The sequence below is a fragment of the Chelonoidis abingdonii genome, chromosome 25 (assembly GCF_003597395.2).
Source record: "Chelonoidis abingdonii isolate Lonesome George chromosome 25, CheloAbing_2.0, whole genome shotgun sequence".
Lineage (NCBI taxonomy): Eukaryota > Metazoa > Chordata > Testudines > Testudinidae > Chelonoidis > Chelonoidis abingdonii.
This window is the reverse complement of record NC_133793.1, coordinates 3,532,033-3,549,972: the sequence shown is the minus strand read 5'-3', so window position 1 is coordinate 3,549,972 and position 17,940 is coordinate 3,532,033. Positions and strand designations below refer to the sequence as shown.

At 48.4% G+C, this 17,940-nt stretch overlaps 2 protein-coding genes across 2 annotated transcripts in view; one reads left to right on the top strand and one right to left on the bottom strand.

Annotated features, from left to right (window-relative positions):
* Positions 1 to 1,652: 1,652 nt before the first annotated feature.
* LOC116817044 (protein argonaute-1) overlaps positions 1,653 to 17,940 on the top strand; it is a 207,907-nt gene continuing 191,619 nt past the window's right edge. The window contains exon 1 of the mRNA XM_075060734.1: positions 1,653 to 1,659. The gene's annotated coding sequence lies outside the window, so the exon portion shown is untranslated. The remainder of the gene's footprint in view (positions 1,660 to 17,940) is intronic.
* On the bottom strand, positions 9,470 to 17,431 carry C25H1orf216 (chromosome 25 C1orf216 homolog). Its single transcript, XM_032766808.2, has 2 exons — positions 17,323 to 17,431; positions 9,470 to 12,867 (listed from the first exon to the last, which is right to left on the bottom strand). Exon 2 carries the CDS (start codon positions 12,849 to 12,851, stop codon positions 11,991 to 11,993), a length of 861 nt encoding a protein of 286 aa, XP_032622699.1. The 5' UTR covers positions 12,852 to 12,867; positions 17,323 to 17,431; the 3' UTR covers positions 9,470 to 11,990.

Sequence of the window (17,940 nt, the reverse complement as noted above, 5' to 3'; positions counted from 1 at the left end):
TGTTCGTCTCATTGATGGTTCCTCATGAAACATGCATGATGCCAAGGGGCTTCTGCAGAGGGCCTGCCATTTTGTTTGATTGCCCCCAGTATATCATTCATCTTTCCACAGATAAAAACCAAACCCGGTGCAGCAGAGTGGTTGTTCTTTTAAGAAAACTCCTTATTGCTCTCAGTCAGGCAAGTGCGGTATAGAAGGCTCAAGGAATCACGAAGCCTCCAGTTTCAGATAAATGCTTTAATTTAACAATTCAGTCGGCACCATAATGGATGATACCCAATTCGGCATGATCCAGAGAACCCCTCAACCGTCTGGCTCTGCAGCTGTCTCTTGCATTTGCCACTTCCTCTTAGATTTATGCGCTGACCACAAGGTGGCACCATGCCACAAGGGGCAATCTCAGCTCTGAAGAAACTCCTGGTCACTAGGACAGAAAGGAAACATCTGGATCCTTGGGCAACATACTGGTTTAGGGCAGCAAGAACAGTAAGTGCCTTTGCTTGCAGGTTCTCCCAGGAATGCAGCTCAGATCAGTCCTACAGCCTGCAAAATCTGTACTGCCTGCATGTGAGAACATTGTATGAATAGTGCAGCAAAGCCACCAGGATTTGAAAAGTTCTGAGCTGTGGCTATCTGGAGTCCAGGCACTCCTGGGCTGTCTCTGGTTCTGGCCCTTGAACTCTCCACAAGGGTCAATCATGCCTGGCCCGGGGCTGTATGAGAATGAATCTGGATTGGATAAGAAGCATTTTCTCTTGCCAGGAGACAGCGAGTAGAAACCGCTTCTTAATCATTAACCTACAGCTGTCTGCAGGGCAACAATTCTGCCTCACAACAGCTTGGGAGGTTACGAAATTTGTTTTCATTTTTGCACTGGAACAAACCCAAAACCTTCCCAACAGTTTTGCAGAATGGTTGGTTCTGGATCACAAAGCTCAAGTTTCAATCCAGGATGCTCCCCCCTCTCTCTCTTATCCGAAGTGACCAGACAGCCCCTGGACCACAAAAACTGATGAATCTTTGCAAAATGTTTTGGCTTGGATGAAAAGTCCCTGATCCTTGTGCTTAGGTTGATGTGGGACTGAAGTGGCTTTTTGCTGCCTTGTGCTGTCTCCTCTGGACAGGGGTGACCCTCACCCTGGGAGGAGGATAGGTTTGATGCCTGGCCCCATGCAAGGGTAGGCTAAGGGGTGGAAGGCTCATGGTACCTGCTCTCTCTGCTCCCCCATTCTCCAGCACTGACAATATCCATTTTTCTTGCTTTTAAGCCCACACGTCAGTTTGGAGCCCAGGTTCAGCCTGGAGCACAAGCAGCAGTGCAGCCATCGTCCCAAGTGGGTGCAATTTCTGCCGTCCAGGGAAGGGGGCTGCAAGATCGACATAGCTCATGGAAGGATAAAGGGATGGCTACACAAAAAGGGCTCTTAACTCCACTGTCCAGATGCCCTTAGGCAGCACGGCTGAGCCCTGCCTGCGGCACCGGGAACAAAGAGATCTCCTCTTTCTGCTTTGGCATCCTCCAGAGACCTCCCAAGCTGCAGCAAGTGCGTTTAGCATGGAGGCACACAGGGATCCTGGAAGGGGATGAGCTCAGCTTGCAGGGTGACTTGTTTGCAGGCACTAGTTAGGTTCACTGCCTCCCTCACCAGAGCGGGAGCTGTGAGTCCTATGGTCACCTCAGCAAGGGAAAATACCTGAGCTCTGGGGATCATCCTGCACTGGAGCCTTTCATGTCCAGAGGGCTGCTCAGAAACCACTCAGCTTGGCCCAGGATCATGAGCCTTTGATCAGTGGTGGGTGAAATGAGTTTGGTGGATGTCAATGGACAGGTGCCAGCATCCCTGATGTTGAGCTGTGGCTCCCATTGATGTTGGCTGGGTTGGAGGTTCTCCGTCCCTCTGAAAAGGAGCTCCACTGTCAACATAAACCATGTGCATTTGGGTCTAAATTGGAAGGCAAATGGAACCGCTGGCTATGTAAAGGCCTTGCTTCAACAGGCAACAGGGCATGACCGCGGGTGACAAACTACTCACACAGACTGCCCCACCCCTTCCCTACCCCAAGACATTACAAAGTACAGGGAACAGCGTCACAGGTCCTTAGCCCTGGGGGCTTTCAATGGCTCCCGACGACACCACTGGCTCTTTTCACAAGGAAGGGATCTCTATCCCAGCTCGGCCCACTGAGCAAAGGCTTTTAGAATATTAGGCATTAGGGCCTGACTTATAAAACCAGCCTCCAACTTTTTTTCAGACCTGGTTAATAGCATGCACAGACATGAAGCTGTCTAATCACTTAATTTGTATGCAGAGTTGGGGTAGCTCAGTGTAAGTTCAAAAGCTCGTCTCTCTCACCACCAAAAGCTGGTCCAATAAAGGATACTCCGTGCTCTACCTTGTCTCCACCCACCTGATGGGCAGGGAGTTCGGCACCCAGAGGTTGTGCATGAACAGAATAGTTCACTAAGTTCCCTTTATGGGGCCAGTCAGTTACATCTGAGCAACCCTGGTGATGGCCAAAGGTTGCACAGATGGTACCAAGGACAGAACTGGAAACCAATGGGGCTATGTAGGTGTCCCCATGGGCATATTGTAGCCTTTCACTGGTGAAGATGCACAACATGGCCAGAGCCCTGCTTGACCCTTAGATCCCAGAGTGAGTTTACATTTCTGGGGGTGAGCGGGAAGAATCTTTCTTTTACTAACAAATGGCGTGCATTAGATCTCGAAGCGTCTGAGACGCATTAAATGTGGAATTCCTTGAGGTCATTTTCACAGTCACTTTTCAGAGTGGAAAAGGGTTTTAAATACATCTCAGCCTGCATCTGTGGATACTAATGGCTCAAGGTGATTAATTTTCTTTGGTACTTTCCTGGCATCAACTATTGCCCCATTGTATCTTATTTTTAACAAATATTTCAAGCCTACAAAATCCTGGAAATAGTTAGGATGGATTCAAGTAACACAGTAAAATATTCCCCATCAAACCTTCATAAATACTTGATTTTTTTTTTTAAAAAAAGCTATTTTAATTTTCAAAGAAAGGCCACTTTTGCAAAATCTTGCTTTGTGCAGTAAAATCGGTCCAAGATTACAAGGATTTAATATAATAACAATAAACTTTCAGAGGAGACCTTAAAAAACAAATGGCCCTGTCTGTTGTGGCTAGCAAATAATGATCCCCTGCCCTGGGGTCATTAGCTAAAATTTCTCCTGTACTGCTGAGATATGCTTGCGTGCAAGATATCACCCCCAGCCCCAGAGGGTTTGCCTTTCAGTGGTATGTGCATGTGTGTGTTTGCACATGCGCGTGTGTGTTTGCACGTGCATGCGTGTATCTTGATTCTGCTCCCACTTACACTAATGCAAGTTCAAATGCCTATAACTGCAATGGACGTTGGATCAGGCCCTAAACAAGGAGCACTTCTGCAAAAATCAATGGCGCTACATGAAGCATACACAAGATCAGACTCAGGCCCACAGTGTGTAAAGGCTTTGAGATCCTTTTGACGTGAAAGGCACTGTTATTTAAGCTAATATTTAACGGATCGTCACCTATATGTTTTATCACGAAGTGACCAACCCTGCAATCCTCCCCATGCAGAAAGTGGGTGGAATTGGGCCAGAACACTTGTTAAAAGACTTTGGGGGGTGGTGAGAAAGAAAGGAAAATCTCATTGCCAATTGGTACTTCCCAAGTTCAGCATCATATTTGTCCATTACCTCTTCATTTTATGCTTGTCTCTCCATGGTACTTACATGGCCCCTGATGCTGGAGTAGCCAAGTCCCTCACAATCTTCTGTGTACTCCTTCTCAGAACACTGCTGTGACGTGGGACAGGGCAGTGAGTCCTGTGTTATAGTTGGGAAACTGAGAGAAGTGGGAAGTGACTGAAGGAGTCTGCATTGGCACAGAGATTTGAACCCAAGACCTCTGATGCCCGCAGCGCAGGTCAGAGCTGCGTCAGCTGGGGTTACGTTGGCTGGGAAATAACATGTGATTTAAAAAGAAAAAACTAACTAAAAACCCCGCCATGGAGGTGATTCTAAACAGCAGGCCTCAGGTGCATGGGCAGTGGAAGGGAGATGGGGAATGCAATTCCAGAGCCAGGCATGGCAAGGAGACCTCACTGGGTTCATTGCCTCTCTGGGGACAATGACAGAGAAAGAAAGCACTGGACCGGCTCCTCAGCTGGTGTCAATCAGCATAGCTCCAATTACTTCAGTGGCTGCTGCCCTTTACACCAGGTGAGGTTCTGGCCCCCTGCCTGCTGTATCTATCCTGCTGGGAGGTCACTGGCCTGACCTGCAGATCAAAGGTTAGCAACAGGGCAAAGGCAGCAATGAGAGTCATTTCAGAGAGGGCAGGACAGTGGGAGGCTGAGAAGAGCAGGCTGGGTGTGGTTGATAATGGAGGCCACCGATTGTAAAGACCGGCATGAAGGGAATTTGTTTTGCAAAGTTATAATCTCCCTAGATCTGAGTTTCTTGGAAATGTTAAAGGAGCCCGGGTGGACTCTGAAGTTGGCATGCAGTCGGGCTTTTTTTCCCATGCAGTTGGGAGGGGTTTTCATTAATTTGCAAATCTTGTTTGGGTATTTAGAGGGGACTGGAAACTCGGTATGAGGTTGATTTTGCAAATCAAAACTGGATCTCTTAAAAACAGCACTTGAGGGCGTGAGCAGAGGGAACTTCACAATAACCGAGAAGGAAGCTTCTTGTTTATGGAGCAGATCTACCCCTTTGATCTGCTCCCTGAGTTATTCCTTCATTTCTTGAGCAAATAATCTGGATTTTCACAATATTTACCTTGGAAATAATTATTTATATAAAACACTCGACCAAGATAAACAGAGAATCACCCGCTCTCTCTGCGGGTCATGACAGCAGACAGCCCGGGGTCTAATGTTCTCTTAATCCTGCAGAACCCCTGTCTGAGCGAATGTACCACAGGCAGGCACGCTTGGAATTAGAGCCCAAGCCAAAATGGAAAATGTTCCTTCCTTAGACAAATAAAGTTAGAGCACACACAATTCCTAATAAATTGGCAGATGTTGAGGGCAAAATTCCTGAGAGCCCCCACCGAGTGGTGAACCCAGGGATAAAAAACAAAGCCACTCCGACGGAGCTGCCCGTCCCTGGGTGCCAAACAGAGCCTAGGCTGGTGTGTGAGTTGTTTTTAAAAATGGCCATGGCAGCTCTGAATTCCCCACAGGTTGCCAGGGCTGTAAAGAAGAGGGCGGAAAGGTGAGGGAAGGTTCAAAGGCCTGGTATGGCTTCCCTTTTTATCTCTATTTAATCTCTGCAGTGCCCTAGGCAAAGTCACTTTTAGATCAATACTCAGGTGTTTTATCTGCCACCCATCTGCCTGTAGCAAACATCCCATCTCTCCTTATTAACCAACAGCTGCAGGGCAGGTGGGACTGGAGAGCTCAGGGAATCCAGTCATCCTGGTATAGGAGGATGGTAAATAATGCAACCAAACCAGACCAGGGGAACAGCACAGAAGTTAGCACCAGCTCCATTTTGCTCACGCTTAGGAGGTGGGGAGCAGCCTCTGTCTTGGACTTTTAAAAGTTAAATGGCCGCTGATGCTTTACAAGCGTCACCGCATCTGGGATGTCATGGACGCTGTGTGTGCCCCTGGGCCCAGAGCTGTCCAGCTGGCACTGTGCACGTGCCTCTCGCTGGGACTGTGCACGCGCAATTGTACGTGCAAATTGCAGAGGACCGCAGAGAGGAATTCCTACAACACTGGGCCTTTCTGTGCAGGTGTTTATAGTGCCATTCTGCACCAGGTAGGTAAATGAACAGGAAGGGAGACAGACTGATTGCTGGGCTTGGTTTCAGAGACACACCTATAAAGTCTGGAGTACTACTTTGGGGGCTGGGGGCATGGGGCAGGGATCCTGAGCTTCTGGTTTAGCCCCATGTCAGCTTTTTGTCTGATTGGTATTGCCATTGTACCAGCCCTGGAGTCTGAACTCCACCTTTTCAACCACTGAGTAGATACAGCCCAAGCATCAGCAACATCAGCTTCCTCCACACTGACTTGGAATGACTCCGCCTCGTGGTGAGCTCAGCCCCAGACAGAGCCAGTCCTTGGTTTCTCTTCTGAACTTGCCGATGATCAGTGGGGCAAATATTGTGATGGTTTTCTAATGTGGAGCCTTGTCTTCTAGAAATGCATCAGTATCAACTGATTGATTTTCACAGAGGTTCCCGAACACATATCAGATGGCCTGGGTGCAGAGCAGGTCCCTGTTGGTAAAAGACTCTATCTCACTTTCAGCCCTGTGAGCTGTTCAGCTGGATAATGCTGGCTTTTTAATCATTTTGCGCCCAACCCTATGGCATCTTTTGTCTTTGGAAGATGGGAAAACATTGGTGTTGAAGTGTCTGATGGGCTCATGTCCAATCTGGGAGATGCAACACAAAATGGTTCCTCCAAAAGGACATTGGCCTTCAGGAAGTGTGAAACCTTGTCTGCCCTGGCCTCAATTCCAGACATTTTGACCTGCAGCCACCAGCCAGGCTGCAACACCTGAACCCCCTTGGTAAGACCCAAGGTGAGACCCAGGTGCAGCTCATCCCAGTTGCAAGCAGGAGGGTTTGCAGTGATGCACCTACAGCACTGGACAGGTGTCGAAGTCTGAAACCAGGGCAGATCTCCAGTGTAGACAAGGCTTCAACCTGAATCAGTTCATGTTCCTACTTGGACTCCATCTGACCACGTGCAAATGCTGTAAGACAGCCAGACTTTCTCAGATCATAGGCTACATTCTTGTGTGATTGGCCCATCTTGGGTACTGTACCATGTTGTCACGTGACCTGGGCCGCACTGCCTCATAGCTGGACCATCTCAGGTCATGTGCCCTGCTGCCACATGACACATGCCACATTGTTGCACGGCCAGACTTTTTCAGGTCATATACCACGCTGCCACGTGAGATGTGCCACGTTGTCACAGGGCCCAACTCTCACTCCTGCTTGAAAACCCGTCTGACTATTAACTTCCTGACATGAATCATGAAACTTGAGGTTTCTGGGACAGCAGCTCCTGCTGTCTGTAATCAGCTACGATAAGCTGATCTGACAAGGCAAGCTTTATTCACTCCCTGTCATGCTCTGCACTCTGCTTGCCATGTTTTGTCCTGCAGTTTATACAATTGGACATGACAGCCAGTGCATTTTGGGATGTTTTCCTAGCCTGCCTTTGGTGGGGGCTAGAGAGAAGAAAGCAGCAACTGCCCTGAAATGAGCCACAGCAGGAGAGGTGAGTGAAATTGATGCATAAACGCCAGGAAGTCGGTGAATCCCAGGCATCATTTATGGGGGTATTATGGAAGCACAGTGGGGCTTGAGCTGTACACCACCAGTCCAGTCAGGAACCTCAAGGGCTCTAAAGCAACCCCACACTTTGGAGTGAGCAGGGCTGGGGCAGGGAATAGACCCTGTTGTGGGGCCACGGAAGGAGCTAGGGCGAACCATCCTCACCAGAAACCCAAGTGAAAGGGATCATGGTCTAGTGTTAGAGGAGGGGATTTTAAGTCAGGACTTTTGGCTTCTCTTTCTGGATCGGCCATCAACCCTGTACGTGAGCTTGGGTATAAGTCATTTCATCTCTCGAGGCATCAGTTTGTCATCTGTGAAATGGGGATAATGAATGGATAGTGGCAGACGCTGAGGGCAATATCAATATTTATTGGACCCATATTGACTAGGGTTGGCTCTGATTTTATCTAAGCCATCAAGAGCCCCATGTCACAGCTTGGGCTGGAGGAGAAGGTTACAAGGCTGTCCACTGATTGTGCTCTGAGCATTGACAAGAAGGCGGTCACTCTGGAAAGAGGCACGATGCTGAGCACGTGACGCTCTCTACATCAGCTCTACCCTCAAGTTGTGACCTTGACTGTCCTCCAGTCCAGAGACGACATGCTACCACCGCAGCACCACTCCAGTACCCAGTGCCGTATACTCACTTCCCACTAGTAGCTCTCAGGATGCTCTTTCGTACAGCTCTGTCTCCAGACACGTGAACTAAATGCAGGCGAAGGCTGGAACATCCGTTGCAACAATGTATATTGCCTTCCATTAGTTCTACCCAGTGAGGTAAACGCAGGCCCCTGGCGTCCAACAGGAGCAGGATGAAGATATCATGCGCAGTACGATAGCCAGCTGTTGAAGAGTATTAAAGGAGTACTTTGTGGGATCTGTTTTTTATCTCCAAACTTTATTAATATGTCATGTCAGTGATACAGACAACAGCCAGCAGGCCCTAGAATAGAAGCAAACATGAAAGCAGTGATGGCCTTTGAGCAGCAAGGTACTTCTCCTCACAAAGAGTCTGGAATCCTCCTGGCCAGGAGGCAGATGGCAGGTTTTCTTCTGTGATGCCAGGAAAAGATTTGGTTGCCTTCTTGCATTTTGGATGCTACCTCTTTAAAAACTGATTCTTAAAGAAAGTCACCCATTTTAGCTCATCTTTTCCCCAAACCCAGGCTACAGGTGTTTCATTATTACAGCAGTGGGGCTTCTCTGCTCTCTACAGGACCTGACCCAGCAGTCCCCACTGACTGTTAATTTATATTGTGGTAGCACCTAGAGGTTCCAGTCAAGAATTGGGGCCCTGTTGTGTTAGGTGCTGAATAGCTGTATAACAAGAAGGCAAAGCTTACAATCTAAGATTGCAGGGTCAGCATCACAGCTTTGACTGCTACAACCGCTTTCCCCATGAGCAAGCCTTAGTCACGTGCCTGGTCTTGTTGACTTTCCTGGAACTACACAAGTGAGTGAGGGCTATGGGACCATGTCCTCGCTTTTGCTTACTGGAAGATATGAAGAAACGTGGTGCAAAATGGAAGTTATTGTAGGCATCAACTGCAGCTTTGTGAAGGTGCAGCGAGCATGGAATATAATCTAATAATAATAATAAATAGCTTTTATATAGCAATTTTAATCTATCTGTCCATCTCAGAGCACTCTGTTGGGTTAAGTACCATTACACCCATTTTGCAGATGGGAAAACTGAGGCATAGAGAGGTGAAGTGACACACACAATGTCACCCAGCAGGTCAGTGGCAAAGGTGGGAACAGAATCTAGGTCTCTTGACTCCTAGGTCTCTGCTCTTGCCACTAAACCACACTGCCTCCCCTAATACAGTACAATAAATAGAATAATAGAATAGGGAGCAAATTCACTTTTAAGAAAATATACCAAATAAACACAACAGTCTCTTTTTAATCTCTCTTATACTTCTTATACTCTGTATGTGGATTTTTCTTTGGAAAAAATGGATTAGAAAAGTTATTCTCTTTACTTTATAATAATAAATTAATAGACCATAAACAGCACAGCTTTGAGAAAGGTTATTACTAGGGGATTTTTCTGATTTGGCACCTAAGTTTTGAAATATATATTGTAGGTAGATAGGTGTGTGTGTGTGCGTGCATGTAATTTATATATATATATATATATATCAAAAATAAAAAATCTAAATCAATATATTGTAATACTGAATGTGAAAAAATGTTAGTCAAACGAAACTTGAACCTATTTTAAAGCATTTTGAGGTCAATTCTTAGTAGTATGAGTCTCTCTCTTTGACCCCAATTCATCAGCCCATCTCAAATCAGCAAAGCAGTTAAACTCATGTGTAACTAGACGTCAGTGGGAATTAAGCCAAGACTGGACATCTTTCTAAAAGACATGCTCTAGCTCAAACAGAAGTTCCAGGCTTATTGCAGGAATCCCTGGGTGAAATGATCTGGCCGTGCTGTGAAGGAGGTCAGATGGCCTTAAAAGCTACAGTGTGAGCACATGCTTAAAGTATGCATGAGCTTAAGTGCATTGCCAAATAGGGAAGAACTCAAGCATGAGCTGAAATGCTTTGCTGAATCAAGGGCCTTTGTCACCAGATGGACTTTTACACTCAGAGCACATCACACTTTGCTGCAGATTACAATCCCCAAGCATATGCAACCCATCGATTCTTACAGCACTTGCTGGACATGCACAGTCTGTTTCTTACAAGGCATTGGCTGTCAACACAAGACACACACAATGTAGTCGTGAGCTCATTCCCGTCACAGCAATGAACATGTGGGAGCAGCATGCACCACTTGCAATTATATGTTCCACCAACAAAACAACCCGATCTGCATCTCAACTCTCCGATTCAAGCCCTACCATCTGAGTTAGAGAAGGGAAAATCCAGCGTTTCCATGAGCTTCATGGCTCAAGGTTTGATATGGGCTCTTTCAAACATCTCCCCCACCGACCCCCCATTTTAAGTGTTGTTTTTCATGGGAAATGTAGTAGATGGTGCAGAGGTGAGGTAAAAAGTTTCCTGAGAAACCTGCAGCCTGTGCAATGCAAACCATAACCTGACTGCAAAGCACCTTTGTCACCTGCAATTCATCAGGTCAGGCTAGAACTGGATGGTTACAATGGTCCCTTCTGCCCATTAAATCTATGAATAAAGATTCTCTTTTTCCAGCAGTTCTTATCACGGCTTCTAGAACAACAAGGGGAGGGAAAACTCTGAAGGCTAGAACCCAAATGAAACCTTGACAACCTAAAAGCTTTGCATTCAGATCTCCGCACAGAAGTCGTGAATTTCCAGTGGATTCCAACCATGGTCAGTGGAGTTCTCCCATCTCTGATTTTAACAGTGATTTTCATGTGTAGATTCACACTCCATGCTAAGGACATATTTGGGGGGCAATTCCAAACCTTCCTAACATTGCAGAGCCATGGTGAATAGGATTCCTATTTAAAATGTTAATTCAAAGAATTATAGGGAGGGTTTCAAAGATCAGTATCAGATCATGAACCTCAGCAAAGCTGGATTGTGAAGAGAATTGTGCCCTGTTCAGAGCTGTAGTAACCAACAGACCCAACTGGCTGGGTCTAGAGAACACTCTTTGGAAGAGGCAGGCAGGGTGAGCCTGGGCATGGGAAAGCAGCAGCTGTAGCAGCAGTAAGGGGAGCTGTCTGCAGAGGGCCCTTGACTAACGGCTATCCAGCTAATGCAGAGAGCGGCTGAAGTTGTGCTGGCCGGCAAGAGGTGGAGCAGTCACACATAGCGAAGACGGGGGTGGGAGGGTGGGCGATGAGATGGTTACAGGGGGAGAAGGAGAAAGAGATGAGAGGAGGCATTGCAGAGCCTGTTGGGGAGTTGCTGACAGATTACTTTCGAAGCACTAAATGGTTATGGGTTTAGAGTGAAATTTGAGAGCCTCTTGGCACTCATTGGGCCTCTGTGTAGGCAGCTCAGCTTTGATGGACAGAGAGAAAGATAAGGACGTGGGATGGATGCAGAGAGAGGTCAGTAGATTGACATAAGGGATAAGACCATTCTTAGGGGGATTGTTATGAGGGAACATTCCACCCAGAAATAACCTTCCTGCCAACTAATCAGATACTAGCTTGCTGACTGGCGTATGCCGATTCACTAGTGGCCCCAGGTCTCAGGTGAGCTCTCTAGTGAGAGTGGGGTCTTGGGAACATTGGTAAATCCTGGCTGCTGATCAGCTGGCGAAGGGTTAATGATTTGTGCTAGAGGGATATGCGGCATGCGGGGTGGGGTTGAGAAAGGGTTAATCAGGCTCATTTCAAATGGAACCAACCCCTCCTGTTCCCTGACTTCTCAGCCACTAGCTGGGGCACATGTCGGACTTTCTACTTGTGCTCTCAGCTAGGGCCACGTACTGAAACGGACGGGAACGTGCTTCTAGCTACATTGTGCCAGCTCATAAATACCATGTGGCGTTCGTCAGGTCTGGTGTCCTCATGCTTCGCGAAATCCCTGGGTGCATAAGGCAAGAGCATCTCACACCAGCCTCCGTGCAGAACCTGGGAGCTGACTGCAAAGCTCTGTGGGGCCCAATCCTGGATGCTGTGCTCAGACAAAACAACTGGTTGGAGTTGAGTAAGGTTTGGGGAGTTGGGAGGGATCTGAACTGTGACAGATGGAAGATGACCATTTTTCACAGGCCAGCATGAGCCGGTGCTTTGGGGCACACCACGCCCTGCTGGATGTACCGGAGGAGCTCTTTGCGGTTGTCCAGGATGGTGTCGAAGCTCTCCTGCAGCCGGCTCTGCTGGTCCACCACTTTCTGCTGGAGGCCGCGGATCCAGCGCAGCAGGGCCAGGCGCCGATACATCACCAGGTGGATGTGGTGTTTCTCCTTCTCCCGCTCCTTGAATCTCATCTTGTCCTGGAGGTTCTGGAAGGCCTCAGCCAGCACCGGGAAGACAGTGTCTGAGTCAGAGGAGTTTTCGGGATCAGCGTCAGGCCCCGGAGGCGGTGGCTGGTTCCTTGGGTCTTTGGTGGCAGCAGTGGGTGCCTCCCAGGCATTGCCGGTGCTGCTGTCGGGGCTGTCGATGCTGAGGGAACTGCTGGCATAGCCATTGTCCTCTAAGGGGGAGCCAGCCAATCTGCCACACTCTTCGGCCGTGTCCTCAGTAGCCATTTTCTCCTCGGCACCGCTGAGCTCGGCTCCCTTGGGGGGGCTGCACACATTTTCCTTAGAGAGGCCCAGCTCGTCTGACTTCAGCCCTCGGGGAGCATCCCTAAGCCTGCCCTGAGCTGTCTGTCTCTGCACTAATAACACCAGATTATCAGCTGGATTTGTGTTTTCTATCCGACCAGAGCCCCCCTCCATCTGGGTCCCAAGCACCGCCTGGCTCCAGTTCTCATTGCTGTCATACCCTTCCGCCACAAAGTTGAAATTCTTGTCCTGCATGAGCTCCCGTTCAGCGAGGAAGGCCATGCCCAGCGTCGGGTCCCGCTTGCCCTCATGGAATGGAGCGTTCAGGGGGACATCTGGCTGGCACACTGAAAACATCCTTCCACCCTCCCGGCTGGGAAGAGAGAGAGAGAACTGATGTGACGGACGGATCTTGGTCTGAGTTCCCAGGGTCAACCTGGCCTCCCAGCTCTACCGTTCCCCAGCTTCTAACTCTCCTGAGCTCAAGGGGCCTGATTCTGCTGTCATGTGCTCTGCTTTGTCACTGCAGTAACCCCGTTGACTTCAGGACACTTACTCCGGATTCATATCAGCATGAGTAAGAGGAGAATCAGGCCCAAGAGACTGATGTCAGCACAAATCAGCAAGGAAAGAGAGGAGCATCTGGTCTGGTCCCCTAAGGTGGACCCAGGTTGATATGCCCTAAGATGTACTGTTTAGCTTCCAACCTGAAGTTTGGGGGCTTATGGTGGGTCCATGGTAGTGTTAGGGGACAAATGTAAACTTCAGATCTGTGTCCTAAACTTTGTAGCAGCTCAGACCCCAGGTTTTAGGTCTGGCCCATTTCTGGAATGGAAATTGTATGGTAAGCCCTAGTAATGTATAGGATATTGGAGTATGGTAACATAGAAGATCAGGGTTGGAAGGGACCTCAGGAGATTATCTAGTCCAACCCCTTCTCAAAGCAGGACCAATCCCCAGATTGTTACCCCAGTTCCCCAAATGGCCCCCTTAAGGATTGAACTCACAACCCTGGGTTTAGGGCAGGCCAATGCTCAAACCACTGAGCTATCCCTCCCCCAGAAGGCCACAGTTCCTCTCATGACATTGATGAGAACAGGATCAGGCCCCTAGTTTGGCTTGGCAAAGTCTGTTTGATGAGGTCTGGCAAAGTGAGATATGACAATGTTGTAATGCCTTGTCTCCATGCATCAGCATTTGGCTCCAGTATATGATGCACTCACATCCTGGCCCATCAGATATTAGAATAAAAGACCTCAAAAGTGTTTAAAATCTACCTGGTCTATTTCTTATGGTGGTTTCATGGGATGGAGTGGAGCTGGCCATTTCTGACTCCCGGGGGCGGCAAGATGAGCGGCTGCTTCCCTGTCTAAGTGGATGAGGGGAAGTCTGGTTTATATAGGGAGGTCGGAAGGGAGCCAAGCAGAACAGACATCTTAATTTCTTGTTGGGAATCCTCAGTGGTCTGGTCACCTTGGGCCCAATCCTCAGCTGTGGCAATTGCCACCTGCTGAGGATCCAGCCCCTCTGTTAGCAGAGGGGGAACTGGTTGGCTGAAACGAGAACCAATGCAAAACTTTGCCTAAGCTCCATTCAGATCCTGCATTCTGAATTGTTTGAAAATGATTATGGCATAAGAGGCTTTTTTTCCCTTTTCCTTTTACATTTTTGAAGCCTTCCCCTCGAGAGCAACTCCTTTCAAGCAGTTTCTGGGCTACTTTAGTAAACCCAGGAAATTCTCAATAGGGTTATGTCATCCAATCCCAGGGTCAGATTTTCAGCTGGTATCAATCCAAGTAACTCCATTAAAGTCAGTGAGAACACCACTCACGCTTTCCTTAGCTTCCTGTACTAAACTGGAATGTAGAATTACTATGGGCTGTTGCCCAGCTGCCATGTTCCACCCCAGAGGTGGCTGCTTGCAAGTAATAAATGAAGTGAATTCTGTGCATGTAACAGTTTGTGAGGCACCTTGGAAGGATTTGATGCTATAGACATCTTGAGATGTGATATTAGGTGTTGATATTATTAAATGAGTCAGTGGTTTAACCCTGTTTGCTCTAACGAGGGGCTTTATTGCATCATTCCCCAGCTGACTGTGTTTTCCCCCCTGTGACTGAGTGATGGATTCTGGTTCCTTCTCTGCTAAATGAAAGTGCTGAAAGGACAGCGACACTTTAAATGACTTGTGTGATTCCGCCAAGCAAAGGGACACGTCTGATCTGATATGTAGCAATATTCTGTCTGGATTAATCTCGCTAAATAGGCATCTTCTAAGACTATAGTCTCCCTGCACCAATCGGAAGCAGAGATAAGTCTTTTAAGGAACTGTCTGATGCAGGAGAAAAGTGCTGGAAACATAAAACAGGTTACAAATACATCCCTGCTACCATCCATTAAGTGAGAACTACAGAAGATTCTACATAAGCACGGCATTAAAATCACTGCCCTTTAAAGACTTTCTTTGTAAATTCTTCAAAATGTGTTCAGCTTCCCAGATGCAAGTCCATAGGGCCCCATTAGATTATTTTAATAAAGTCTCTGCTGAGTTCTATTGGTCTCTGTTTGATTTTAAATAATGGGCCAATAGGCCTCCCAAAACCAGTAGCCCTGATAGACCTGTTCCATCATTACAAAACCAAACTGCAAACTGGAACTAGTAAAAATATTAATTAAAAACTTTGACTAGGGCTCTGAGCAGAGATGATCCAATCTTCCAGCTTCATCACAATGCGAAAGAAATTCACCTGCAGGAAAATCCAGGAGAACACGATCACAGTTTTAAAGGAAGACAGAGCGTGACAGCCCTTTCTTTTCATTAAAAAGTTGGTGAATGAGCAAAGGAAGGACTCCTGGGTCAGAAGTGACTGTGCTTGCTTTGCCCACTCAGTCCTGCCCTGGTCAATATCACTGCTTTTCAGTAGGCCTCACAAATATGACATCTTTTGTTTCTTTGTCATGTCTCAGTGAGGGAATAGCAGATTTAAATGTCTGGGTAATAGGATAATAGTCCCTCTAGTAGATCATATGTGGGGGCTAAAAGCCACAAGTTTTCCTTAAATAAAATGAGCATTCCCCCCCCAAAAATATATATAGTTTTTACCCTTCTGCAATAGTCCAGCTTTTAATGTTCTACTCTGGGATTCAGGAGATCTGGGTTCAGACTTTCCAGGTGACCTTGGGCAAGTCACTTCAGGTGTGTCCCCAGGGGATACAGGCCCTGCAGCATGGCCACAGCTGGCCCAGGTCAGCTGGCTCGAGCTAAGGTACTAAAAATGTTGTGTTGACGGTCGGGCTCGGGCTGTGGGACCCTGCTTAGGTTGAGGATCCCAGAGCCCGGCTGCAGCCCCAGCCCAAACGCTATGCAGCAATTTTTCAGCCCTGAAGCCTAAGCCTCACAAGCCGAGTCAACTGGCCCAGGCCAGCTGCGGCCATGCTGCAAAGCTTGTTTCCCCATGGAGACATACCCGGTGTCTGGCTAGGCCTCAGCTCCCATCTGTAAACTGGGGATCGTTGAACTTCCTTCCCTCTCAGGGGTGTTGTGAAGGTACATACAACAGCAGGGGCCCAACAGGCCTGAATCTCGTCTGTTGTCCCTCTGGCTGGTCACTGACACCCGAGGGAGAGGGAAGGGGGTATCACATCTTACATCTTATCGCAGTTACTGCACAGTCCTGATCCTTTTCCCATCCACGCTGGTGAAAATCAGAATTAGCACCATGTAAGACAAAAGAGCAACGCTGGTGTAAGGCTGATGAAGGAAGAGGAGAATCAAGCCCATTTGCTGGGCTACCAGGAAGGGGTCACACACCCGTTTAAATTTGGATTCCAGCATGGTTGCTATGGCAAGGTTTCCATGGCAAGCAGAGACGCGTGTGTGTGTACGCACACCGCATCAGAGAGCACAATGTGCTGTGCTGGTAGCATGTGATGCATAGCACCCAGAGGCGCAGAAGAGAGCTGTGCTGAATGATCCTGCCACAGAGAAGGAGGGGGAGTCACAGAGACGGAGGGATCCCAAGGACCCCAAAGCCCTGCCTTATGGGATGTCTGCAGGGGATCCACGTCCTTCCCCTTCCCTCCCTCAGCTTGAAAAAAGCAATTGCTGGTTCCTTCTCCCCAAACCACACAGCTCCCTGAACTGGCCAGCTCTGTAAGCAGCTTAGGGAAAAGGCAAAGGAAAGAGCTACCCAGAGAGGAGGAAGGGAACAGGCTTTTAATGTGCATGATAATCTGTGCAGGGGGAGGGAGGTGATAACTGAACAGATGTGATCAGGGATTATGAGACTGCTGGATTCAATGCCCCAGCACATCCCCACATGGCTATCGAGTTAGCCTGGATACCCAGCTATGGCAGAGCGCCCTGTACAATCTGACAGCATCATAGCACGCCCAGCCCTTGGCTATTCAAAGGGGGGAGGGGGGAATTGTTGTGCTCTGTGTGTGTGGCATAACGTGTTGCCTATCTCAGCCCTAAAATGGATCTGAGCAAAACCCTTCCCCATGCAGTGTGGCCCCTGTGAATGAAATCAGAGAGTCAATCAGCACATGCACACACACAGGGCCCCCCGCCCCCCAGAGATCACGAACTGGGGCATTGGCACCATCAGCGGGGAAGGCAGGATAAGGAGGTGCTGTTGCTTTTAGATCCCTTTAAAGCTTCTAACAACAATAGGAGAAATAAACAGCCCCCCTGGGAGGGATCCAACAAGCTCTCCACCCTGATCCTGGCATCCAGGGGAAGCAGGTGGCTTCAGCCCTTGGCACCAACCTGTTTCCTGTATCATTCCACATACCCCCAGATCCCCAGTGTACAGCCGACACTCACCAATGGAGCCTTGTGGAAGTGAAGGGAGATTTTCAGGCTGCTGCTCCTGCTGCTGCTTTTGCTGCTCAGCTGGAGAGAACGGAAATAGACCCCTCCACAGCAGCAGGAAAGCGTCATGTACTACACACTTCCGACAGCAATGAGTGCTGCCGGCAGCACCATGCCACAGGCTGATCAGCAGCCAGGTGACAAATGCAAAGGCACCACCTGGAGCCACCTTAGCACAAACCCAGCACTGTCAAGGGGTGTGTGTGTGTGTCTGTGTGTATGTGCATGTGAGAGATAGAGATAGAGAGAGAGAGAGAGTGTGTCCCCTTTTAGAGATGAACCAAATTCCCTGCGGAGGATAAAAATCCTCCCAGGGAGAAGCTGCTAAAGAAGTGCAGAGGCACTCACACAGGGACAAGAAACCCGTATTATGCCACGCTGGGTTTGACTGGTCTAAGCACCAGCTTTAAACTGTCTACAGTCTGAGGCACCATTGGTTCAAATCCTGACAGAGGCAGCTCTCGGAGGCCCCACAGGAGACCCATGAAAGGGCCCTGATTTTCAGGGGGCAGGTGCTCGGTGCTTTATGAAAATCAGGCCTCTTTCAGGTGGCTCCAGTTAGAGACCAGA

Excerpts from the sequence above, each read along its gene's own strand:
- C25H1orf216 (XM_032766808.2), bottom strand. The coding sequence starts at position 12,851 with ATGTTTTCAGTGTGCCAGCCAGATGTCCCCCTGAACGCTCCATTCCAT.